Source organism: Poecile atricapillus, chromosome 4, assembly GCF_030490865.1.
Source record: "Poecile atricapillus isolate bPoeAtr1 chromosome 4, bPoeAtr1.hap1, whole genome shotgun sequence".
NCBI classification, from domain to species: domain Eukaryota; kingdom Metazoa; phylum Chordata; class Aves; order Passeriformes; family Paridae; genus Poecile; species Poecile atricapillus.
Window position 1 is genome coordinate 61,749,492 of NC_081252.1, and position 12,325 is coordinate 61,761,816.

The following is a 12,325-nucleotide window of genomic DNA, read 5'->3' on the forward strand; positions in this document are numbered from 1 at the left end:
CATGACTCCTATTACTTTCTTCTCTATCCTCTTCACTTCCAAATGTCTCTCAGATAAAGAAAGCAAAAAGGTAATTTTCTTTTCATTTTCAATAGGCTTTCACATTTCTCCTGATGACCATGAATAAAAAGGGTAAGCCCTTCTAAATACTCATTTCTTTTTGTTTTATGACAGTAAAAAAATAAGCAGAATCTGGCAGGGATTGTCAAAATGATTGTACTGTTACATCCACTGGCCATGATCTACAACATCATCCCTCTCTAGACTATGGCTACCAAGCACTAGGTTATGAACTAATGCAGAGACCAAGACAGACACATGAACTGACGTGTATGTGGTGAAGATCAGAAGCTACCAAAGATCTTGGTATGTTGTACTTGCATGTTTTACATGGTCTTTATAACAACTTCAGGTCACATCCTGGCACAGTTAGAACAGCAGAGCTTTTTCAAGGTTAGTGAGCACGTACTAGCTTATACTATGAAGATCTGTTTACTACTTCTAAGAGCAGTCTACTAGATTTCTTGCCAAGTTTATGAAACGTTTTTGCTCTGTACACTACTGCTTCTACAGAAGCAAAAGGAGATGAGTAAGAAGGACAACTAGCAAACTGTGTACTTTTAAAGGGGGCAGTGACTCCAAGCAGTACCATTAGCATGAACTAAATCACGATTAGAACTGCAGTTTTTAACTGATTAAAGGATTTGCAATTCAGACTAAGAGAACAATGATCGTAACAATCCAGACTGTACTCCTCCTTCCCTCACACCCTCCATCTTCCCCAAACTAAGATAACATGCAGATAGGCAATTACAATCAATAATCTGGATTAATTAACTATAATGATCAGTAACAGATCAGAATTAATTGAACTGTAACAAACAGAAGTGAATTACCTCGTCTTCGCCCATAACTCCTCGCTGCATGCAAACAAAGGACAAATTGTAAAATGTCAAATAACTGTATCATGCCCACAAACTAAAATATTTAATATACAAAGAACCATGTGGGTTAGCAGTAAGCAAAGTCTGCATCTGTAACTGGTACTGATAAATGTAGATGAGAATGCATTAAAGTGTCACATAAATACCATATTATTTTACTATTAAATTGATGTTAACACCAGCTGTAAGGAAAATTCTTTCAAATATTTCAATGTCTTTAAACTTAATCTTCACTTCATGTTAATTACAGATGAATTAACTATGGGAACTTTGCAATTCATCCTCAAAACGTGATTTGTATCCTACACAAGTGCTTAAATAAAACACATAGGGTACTGAAATTGTAAAAAGGCAAATACTACTGCAAAAAGCATGTAGCAAGTGTTAAATTAATCACAGACACATCCTGGTCCACATGGAACAGTTTGTACAGTCCTTTGCAGTGACAATGCAAATGCTGTAAGCCGTGACCTTCCTTTTTCATGAAAAGACCTAGCAGAAAATTAACCGCAAGGTTTTGTTTGAAACAAAAGATGCCTTGTACTAGCAAACGAAATCAGGGCACAAGTCACAAGAAATAGCATTGTATCAAAAACACTGCACAAAGGCAAAGCAACAATTTCGCATAGACTGCAAGTAAATCCAAGATTTTCCTAACTTTTGAGTTTTGCAAGGTTCTTAAAGAGATCATGCTTGTAGCTACAGTTCAGAAAACCAGACTGATTGCTTCTCTGCCTGAAGGCAAAAAAACTAAAAATACACAGATTACTAATACAGAAACTCTTAAGATTTGTGTAATTTCATAGTTACATTTCCACAAAGTATTTTCTATTCCTGTTTAACAGACTCAGTATCTGAGAAAAATTACTTTAATCATTGCACAGTTAAGTACCCAAACAGATGTTACTATTAACCATAAGATCATAGCAACATTTAGGAACAGACTGCTGTGTCTTGGCATTATTGGTTTAATTTTACAAGGCATCTATACATACAATTCCCCTAAAATCAACTGTTGTTCTGGGCCACTGAAATACCTATAGTCTCAGAATAACTGATTCATAAATGTCATTCATTGTTCCATTCTCATATTATGAAATACTTCTATCCTGGTGCCTCCTATTTGATTAGGGGTTTTCAAAAATTTTATTAGATATAATATTTTTTTCCCTTTGTTAATTTTATCCCTTCCAACTAGAAATTTAATAGGTTGCTTCTGGAATTCTGAAAAATCTTAGTTTTTTCTCCCTTAGAATAGTTATATTTACACAACAGTCTTCCTCTTTCTATCCAACTTGCACTGAACTTGCTTTCAGATTTATTCTCTCTCATCTGAAATTACTATTGAAGAGAATAGTCTCTGCTTAAAGGTTTTCAGATCCTTAAAATTTCTACTAGAAAGCCAAAACAGAAAACAAAACACTTTCTGAAAGAGACCTAGGTATCTAACCAAGTGGAAACGCTTTAATTCAAATTTCCAACATCAAAATAGACTCCACAAACAGTGTATTCTTCTGTGTGTTCAGCTCTCTCACTAGGTGCTGGGGTGACCGATGCTGAGCTTCAGACATGTTTTCTCCCTGAAGCCAGGCCCTCAGAAGACACGCAGTTCTGTGTCAGTGCTGCAGCATGTACAAATCTCTGACTCCTGGCCAAAGTGACTCCCACATAGCATTAGCAGTAGCGTCACTAAGCCCTCGCCTAACCCCCACATACTTTTTTTTTTTTTTTTTTTAATTCCATCCACAAATAAAACTAGAGTAAGCAGGGAAAATTCAAGTGCAGCCCATCCACAGCAATGTCTGCAGTGCTATGTTCTCTCTCAAAGGATAACATAGTTAGGCATACTAATATTCATCTTTCAGCACAAGTGTCAGGACGCTGCTTTTCTTTTCTTCTCTTCTCTTCTGCCCCTTTCAGCCTACCAAACCAGCTCAGCCATTTTCTTACATTTTCATAGTTAGGAGAAGTTGATATGCAGAGAAATATTTTGTTACAGAACAACTGAAGTTTTCTTCTTTGTGCATTCAAAAAAAGGCAACAGCAATTTTAATGAAAAACAAAAAAGAGTTACTAAAATGTTAAGAACACGCAATGCAGTTAAACTTAAAACAGCAGACGGTGCAGTATTTTATATGTATTGAAATTACAATGATGCACCAAAGTTGTCTGTGTATTTCTTGCTTCAGCAAAACAATGAAATCAGGGAAAACAGGAGGAAAACTGTACCTGATGTTGTCACATCGTTTACTCTACTTGTATGGCAAAGCTTCCACCCTAAAATTTATCTGTCTTGCTCATTTAGATTGCAAACTAGTCTGGGCAGGGATTTAGTGCTACTTTGCATCTAGAAAAATGCAAAATTTCTATATTTATTAAAATAATCTACATATAATGTTTTACACCTTACAGACCATGGATGCTTACAGAGCATAACAACTGTATAAATATAGTTAATTACAGGTTTACCTATACATCTAAATTATACTGATATATTTAACATACATATAATCAGTACCCATGTTTATAGATAAATAATTGCAGGGAAGACAGTTCTTTTGGAAAAGGCCAGACACTGTAGGCAAATGATTGCTTTACAGCAACAAAAAAGGAGAGATTAAACTGCTTTCCTTAACTTGTCCAAATAATAAATCATACAGAGATTTGTCTTTTAGTTTATAAAGCTGGGTATTTTGATTAGCCAGTAACTTGGAAAAATTTCAAATGAGTGATAATGCATGAAAGACACTTTTATTCTAGAAAGTATCCATTAGGCAACAATACAAAAAGTATAATGATGCCCACTGAAAACGAAATCCAGTTAACACTGGAACCTTCCAAAACTAAAAGTGCTGTATATAAAAGATATTCCCTTTTAGCTAAAACATTCTTTCTCTATGTCCCTGAAGTTGCATACTAATACAACTTACACCCATCAGAAGAAATTAAAATCCCCATTTCTGCAACGTAAATCAGTTCACAGATTTAAGACAGAAGTAAATATATTCGTTGTGCATGCTTATCTAACATTGAGACAATAGAACTGTATGTTATGTGAGTAATGTTACCACAAAGATAGCAAATGTATGGTTTCATTTCATTCAGACACATATTTCAAATACATAACCAGAGATCAAATATACACATATTGAAATAATTCAACTGAGTGACTGAGCTGAATTAAAAATACTATGTTGTGTATCAGGAAAAACTACCAGGCAAATTTCCTACAAAGGTAACTGTTAAGTTTATAGAAAGATAAAATATTATTTGTCACTAACATGCCGACATAATCAGATACAGAGACAGGATGAAACCTTTTTCATTAATAATTGTAATTTAAAGAAATACATAAACAGTTAAAGCAATAATTTCCCAAGAGTCTAGACTAAAGGAGGTAAGTGCCTAATTCCCATTTTATTCTATTGGATTTGGGTGCCCAAATTCCATTTAGATATCTTTAGAAATAACACCTTCATAAATCTTAAGGTTGAAAGACGTCGTTATGACCATTCAAGCTTAGCACACCTGAAAGACTACAGAAGTTCATTTAGCAATTCCTCTATAGGAAGTTTAGCAATTCCTGTATAGGAAGTTTAGCAATTTCTGTTTGAAGTAAAACAGCTTTCTTTAGAAGCACAACCAGTTATAGCATCTCTAAGAAGTCTAATATGCTCTTGCTAAACTAATCAAATGGGGAATTATGCTTCAACAGCCATTGAAAAAATTCAACACATTAAAACTATAGAAGGTGGAGGGAACCCTGTAATGGGGAAAAACACCCTACATATCCCAATAAACTTGACTCTTGCAGTATTACTTGCTTCACAAATGTTCTCTCTAAGCTGACAAAGATGCAGTCAGGTATTCCCATTCCAAAGTATATTTTTTTACCTTTGAGAGATAACAGTCATTAAAAATGCATTACTTTTTTTACAGCTCAAGCTGAAATAGATACGTAATTATATATAATTTATTAAGACACATAAATCAAATTTCCTTTAGTTAATTTCATTAATTTAAATAATGAAAACTAAATATTAATATTAGGTATAGTTCAATAAGTACATTTTAAACGACTTGGAAAAAATCTATCATTTAAGAAGATGAAAATCTACCTAAAAACAAGTTTTATCTAGAAGTGCTTAGTCTTAAAAGGGCTGCACAGATCCAGCCTAGCTCCTGTTAGAACCTTTCTGGAATCCAGAGATATCAGTTCACTAAAATTAATCCAACTAAAATCCAGAAAGGGTCGGTGTTAAGCATTAGTGTATGCATAAATGGGCAGAGGATGTTTAATATATTTGTGATTTGCTTTCATGAAGGTCTGGTATTCCTGTTCCTCATCATAGCTACTACAGTACTTACTGAGAAATTAAGGGACAAATGTGAGTCTTTGAATTACTAACTCTTCCCAATTTTCCCTCCAAGTCACCAATTACAGAGATAGAGGGAAATGTTAGCTTGAACCCACATAAGTGGAGAAGGAAATTGAAGTCTACAAGTTAATCAACAGGTGTTCAAACCATAATTCTCATTACTGCACATTTGGAAGAAGTCCCTCAATTCTTGCTAAGAAAGAAAGGTTGTGCAGAGTCTGAGCAGCTGGAGCTTCCCAGGAGTTGCTCCCAGTGCTTCTGCTCTTGAGCTGCAAGAAGCTACAGTTAAGATATGCCAACCTGAAGGGGCTCTGAAGAGTGTTCCTGACTGGCCTGGCCTGCACTGACAGCTACATCAGACTCCAGCTATGGGATAGAGACTAGGCTCTGAATTAAATTCTAAAGGACATAATTTTAAAAACTAAGTGTTGCAGCACCTTTTAGACACCCAAACTGTTATTTTTTATCTCAGTTACTGAAGGCTGAAAATAATATCGCAGCTTTTAAAGAGGACAGCAGTCACACTAAGTGCTACCTTAAAAAGTACAAGAGAAACCACACCAGTGTTAAAAGCAAGACACTCTTTAGCACATGTTCTAGCTTTATGGTAAGGTTTTAGGACAGACTGGTACTACTGTGTGTTTCCAGTGTCCATGATAACAAGAAACCCCTTCTTTCCTAGATATTCCATGGAGTAACAATAGCTCCCATGTGCTTTTTTAGCATGCAAAACTCTAAAAAGAGAAGTTCACCATTCTAAGGAAAATTAAATTAATTAAAATATTCATTTCTTACACCCATCTCACTGAAATATTTCAGTTTCTCTTCATACCTTCCCATCTAACACTTCCTTGTACAGCAGCAGATAATTGCATGTATACCACCTGAACAAACCAGTTTGCAGAACAGGTCATAAAGCTGCAGTTAAATACAGAAAGTAAAATGTTGTAAATGTTGTGACATCAAGCACATTGATATTCAGTGTAGAGGAATCAAGATACTGATTTTATTTCAATAGTTATGTACCTATTTTTTTCTTTTCAAGATACTCCATTATCTCAAACTTACCTATTCAATACCAAAGGATCTACTTCTACAAATGGCTACTGTGCAGGATTTTCCTTCACTGGGTATAAGGGTAAATCTTAATTTCCTTAAAATTTTAAACATTTACTCAGTATTATAAAAAAAAGATTTTAAAAAAAGCTAAAATATATATTTGTTTACATTTTATGTCAATTTGCACAAGTAAATGACTGCACAGAACGGGTAAGGCAATTAAAAAAAAAGATCACCAAAAACCACCACCACCAAAAAAACTACATAATTTCAAACTGCAAAAAATGTATTCTGGACATTTTTTTTTTTAAGAGATCTTTACCGTTAACACTTAGAATCACCAAGTGAATGACAAAAGTGTACTTCATGTGCAACAGCTTCCATGTTCTCTAATCTAGAGAAGCTGTGGCGCTACAGCTCTAATTTTTCCCAATGCAGAAAACATTTATGTGCAAAACCCCTGATTTATTATTGACTTAGATGGATTACCAAGCTGTGCTTCCTTCTTTAGCCTTGAACAAAGGCTAAAGTTCATGCCTTCACTGAGTAGCAGATGTTCATGAAGCCTGACCTACTGGGAGAGGAACATGAACATGAACTCTAACTTCAGCGTATTTCACAGTTAGACACGTGCTTGACAAAAGCCACTTAGAAAAACCCCAACAAAAATAAAATGTTATTTCACATGAGTGTAATACAAAGTGTCTAGTTCACTCTTTATTTACCCAAAATAGAAAAACATGTGTTTCTGTCCTTATTTTTCTAATTCCTGTTTCAGTGTAACAGATTTCTAACAGCTCTTTGGAAAACATACCCTTGGTTTGCTTGAGAACAACAAAGAATAGTGCATCATTATGAGCATTTCAGATTTCCAATAAGCTAGATATAATGAAAGGCTGTTGCAAGATTAGTTCTTGCCATTCAAATCCAAAAAATGGCAACAGTCCCATCAGTGTTGAAGACTAGAGGCAAGTAATTCAGTAACAGAATATAATAGTATAATTTTATACCAACATGTCAGATTTAAACTAAGCTAGAGATAATTAGAAACTGTTATAAGATTAGAACTTACCATTTAACATCAGAAGATTGTCAGTCCCCGGATGTGGATAACTCAAGCGACCTTAAAAGAAAACAAAAACCAAAGAACAAAACAAATGCAGAGGTTTTAGCTATTATGCCAGAAAAAATAATGAAATATCACTGCTTAGAATTTGCCTAAGGGAAATAAAGAGCTAATATTTAACCCCAAGCACATTAACCAACAATACCCTTGACCCAAGTTAAAGCTGACAAGAACAGACTTCTTAACCTTAATTCTCTGGTCATAAGATCTGCAGTGTACTTTGGGATCAGCTCCAATAGGATAAAGCCACTTTTTGTTTCATGACACCCAGAAATAGTGCTGACTGCTTTAGTCTTCTCTTTCACAGTGACTGTGAATAACTGCACTATGCACATTGCTTAACAGAGTGGCATTTCTACAGCTTAGTGCTTCTCTACTGAATCAATTTAAGAAAAATCATGTTAATAAGAAATAAGGCATGAAAATTTTATTAACTGATTTATGACTCCATCTTGGTGTGCTTCATATAACCCTGGTATGTAATATTTTTCAGTAAGTCTAGCAACATTAGAGAAGTTGCTTATCTACAGATTCAACAAAATTAAAGACTATTATAGATAAAATTTCCAGCATTTTAGACTGAATAAAAAAATTATATGAAAACCTTATATCCTGACATTAGAATTTTTCCAGAATTGCACTTTACTACACCGTTGGCATGCTACACTTTAGTAGTCAAATGAATGGTTTAAAATGCACAGCTGAAGTGTCTGTTCACTACAAATTCCTTTTTATTAAAGGAGACTTTTTCTGTTTACAGGAAGCTGCAAACATACCAGTAGTGCACAGTGACCTAGAGAGACATTTACAATAGCTGCTGTGTTTGGAAAAACTGTGGTTTAATGTGCAAAAAAACTGCATTGCTATCTATCTTGTTATTCAGATATATTTGCTTGCTTAAAACTGAAGAGTATTTTATGTATATATGCATATATATATATATGAATACTGTGACTTAAACATGTATATCTTTTGAAGGAAATGGGAATTCTTGTAGAGGCATAAAGAAGAACCCAGTCTGGAAGGAATGGGCATGCAAAACTCACACATTTTTAAAGGCTCATATATATGTAGATGGCTTTCAAGAAAAAGAAACCCCAGGGGAGAAAAAGAAAGAAAGCTAAATCAACAACCTATATATTAAGGCTTTCTAGCAATTCTTATACTCTGTTTGGTCCTCTACTGCTGGTAAACCCATGATCTTAGCAGCAAGACTAGAAATTTCTTCAAGTAGTTCTGAGTCCCAAGGGACACCTTTGGGGTTAAATAAAAACTATTTCTGTTGTAAATCTGTAAATAATAGGGTTTAGGTTTTGTTCTTCTCCTTGAAGAAATCAACATGGTAATTTTCTGTCAAAAAATAATTTGAAAATTTACACATTGGAAACCCTGAAATGTAAAACTTCAAAATAGCAAGATTGAGATAATTTAGGGAATTTTGTTAAAGCTTATTTACAGGCATTGTGGCAAAAAAAATCTTTATACAGCTATGAACTATTTGTCATCCCACAGATTTTATTATTGCAAGAATGGATGGCATCAGAACACCTGCAGATTAGGTAAGAACAATTTGCTGTTGAATTCGGAAGCACTGAAAGGCTAGGGCAGGCTCCTGGAGAAGGGCAGATGAATGCTATCTAAAAGGACTTTGCTGTCATCTCTAATTTCAAAAGAATCTTTGAGTAGACTTAGGCAAAATACTAAACAAAAACCTTTGTAGGAGCCTCTGTCTTTGTGTTTCTTGTCTTCGAAGTGTCCAGTTTTAATATACTTTTTCTGTCAAACTGAATATCTACAGTTACAGCTGTAACTGATGTTTCTTGGAACTACAAAAATTCTGCCCTTCTAGCAATGCATGCTGGTAAAAAGGCAAAAGCATCAGGAAAAAGGCATCCTTAAATTGCACTCTGGGAGCTGCCACAGCTCAGCGTGGTGTGTAAGTTACTTTGCTATGTTTTTTTAGGTTTTTGCTCTATCAAGGCTAATATTCATTTTTCTAATGACAAGAATTTCACAAGATCATTGCCATATCATATTTATATACATTGCTATAGAAATACTTGTAATAGTGTTCCTTGCAAATCAGAATGCTGTATTTATCAAGAACGACAAAGGAAATTGAGAGACGTTATCTCAAACTTCCTTTAGTCTGTGGTGACAGTCTTTCTCCCTGTCTGAATTAATCCTCTTTTCCTATTTAGCAAGAGAGACAAAGGATAGGGGTTTATTCTCTGCAATGATTTCATAAACAGAAGGCAGATTTAAGGCCTAGTAGGACAGAGAATCTCACTGGCATAAACACCTGGGGAGGAAAACTAAAAATTAGTAAATTCTAGGTGTATAACTCTGCTTTTGCATTCTTTTGCTTTTTCCCCTTTATAGCTTCATAAATAAGCTGCATCTGAAACAGAGATGCCAAGCTGAAATAATGAAGGACTTCTCACTGAGTGAAGGACTGCACCAGACAGCTGGGCCGACCACTGCAGCCAAAAACAAAAACAAGAGATGGGAGCACCATCTTGTAACAATTTACTTTGCTTCTATCAAATACATCTTTCTAGCTGGCTATTTTCACTATATGTTGTTCAATGCATTATAAAAGAAAATTATACCATTTTAAGAACAAGGCACAAATCCTATCTAATCCCATCTTACATCGCTGTATAGACCATTCAATGGTCTTCTAGCAGATCCAGTGGCCTCCACCTGCTTAATAAAGTAGTTTTAATAGTAAAGATGATTGAATAGTTAAAAATCAACTGCCAATTAGTTAGAAAATAGCTAATATTTAAATAATAGACTCAGTCAACTCCTGAAAAATGTAAAGTAATTAATTCACTACCTCTCTGCAGAACTTGTCTACAGAATCCAAAATTTGTAACCTGCTACTGTCTGAAACAAATACAGTGCCAAATATTACCATTCTGTATCAGAAAGATCATCATATTACAGAAATTTTGTCTGTGCAAACCTGAACTTGCAACTTCACCATACTGCTAATGAATAATTCTCATGTATCATGGCTGAACTGAAACTAGCACTGCTAAGCAGCAGCAGGTATGCCTGACACTTCTTATGCAACTAGAATTCTACTGAACCTAGCCTCCCCTTCCTTATCTAATTGTAATTCATATTAACATAACTGTCTGCCTTGTGCATGTTTCTCAATGCATTCTTCTGCAAGGACAGAAAAAAAATTAAAAGCTTCAAATAAACTTCAGTGGGCCACTTTATTCACTGAATCCACCTAAGAGTCTTGCTAATCCAAACTTGAGGAAAGAGAACAAACTTAGTTTTAGCAGCATTTCTTCAATCTCAATCTCATGTTACTGATAGGGGCAAAGGAAATTTAAATTTTTGTAAACTTCTTGGCATACTCACTTTTTATTTTAAGGGAAATTTGCATCTACTTTTAGAAATACATACTTTTTATTCCTATTTAACTAAACTGTTGGAGGAATCCCCATATATTAAAACATTATTGCTTTAAAAATTGCTGACTCATAGATCCACAAGTTTGATATTTCATGTCTACTCTCCCCCTTATAAAAAAAAAGTCTTAACTGGTTGTATTAATCAAAACTCCTTACCCCTTCCAAGTCAAGCTTTTCCATTAAGAGTGAATGGCTGAGGATCACAGTAGTTTCAGAAAACAGAGTTTTTGGAAACAGCGTAGTTAAGACAACTGCACAAACCCATGTTTGGACAACACCTAGCTACAGAAAACCTAGAGACTGCATTTTCCAATGCTTGCGTTTGAATTATGCAACTCAGAACGAGGCCAAATGGGTTGTCTTTGATAGTCCATGTATTCAGACAAACCAGTCTCTCAGTGTTAAAATATATTCTTTTATCAGAAGAAGTTTCTATGACAGAAAGAAGAAACAATGTGTATGTAAGATTTCAAAGCCTTTTATGTGACTAGGGAGAGAATTTTTTCCTCTATGTTTTTTTCCAGCCTCAGAAATTCTTTTCTTGGCACAATTTGAATTACTCTAGCAAGAACTATGCAGCTTTTAACTTTAGAGCTTCGTAACATAAAATATAAAACAAATGTCTTTGAAAGAAAAACAATGTTCTCCAAGCCACAATCTTTACTAGAAAGATGTTTAAAACAGCAGGTAATGAATTCCATTAAATCAGTCTTCTCAATAATAACAGATATTGCACAGAAAATGTAACAACCGTTTCTAAGCTTTCTCCATAACCTGTTTCAGCCCAAATGCATTGTCTTTCCTGCTTCTTGACAGGAAAATACACCGATATTTGGGGGAGTAGAAGGAGAAAAAAGAAAAGCAGGTATGCAAGTGGTATGTCTGAAGAGTTATACTAGCAGTACCTATATCTGTCAGGCTATCGGTATTTTAATTCTTCTCTCTATTGTTTTAAGAACTATCATGAGAATAAAAAGGGTTTTAAGAATAATGATACAAAAATGAATTCATTTAACTTCAGCTTTTATTTCACTGGAATTGGATGGATGGGATTATCTTTAACATTACTTAAGGTCTTGTTATGAAACACATTTCAAGAAAGCTGCATGGGAAAAATTAGTTTTAATATGATCAGTATTTCTGCTACAATGACTACTGAAGTCAAACATCTTCTCCCTATTACACTACCTCGAAAATATTGAAAGCTACAAAATTACTTCTCTTTTGATCATGTGTGTTGTAATGACAAAGCTTTGTCTAAGTGAAGCCAAAACTAGTAACTTATAAACAATTTCCTGGCAGGCATAGCCTTAACTTTCAGTGAATCAGATTTGAAATAAATTTTTTTTCACGTTCATGAAAGCAAAAGTGGTGAAATTTGAC

General features: G+C 34.5%; 1 protein-coding gene across 4 annotated transcripts in view; it reads right to left on the reverse strand.

The window, feature by feature from the left end:
- Nucleotides 1-12,325, reverse strand: part of CPEB2 (cytoplasmic polyadenylation element binding protein 2) — a 49,685-nt gene that overhangs the window by 20,582 nt on the left and 16,778 nt on the right. For 3 of the 4 annotated variants that reach the window (XM_058838056.1, XM_058838058.1, XM_058838059.1), the window contains 2 exons: nt 7,455-7,505; nt 897-920 (listed from right to left, as the gene is read on the reverse strand). In XM_058838056.1, coding sequence (XP_058694039.1) covers nt 897-920; nt 7,455-7,505 — 75 coding nt within the window. The remainder of the gene's footprint in view (nt 1-896; nt 921-7,454; nt 7,506-12,325) is intronic. The other variant, XM_058838057.1, reaches the window with a different exon arrangement.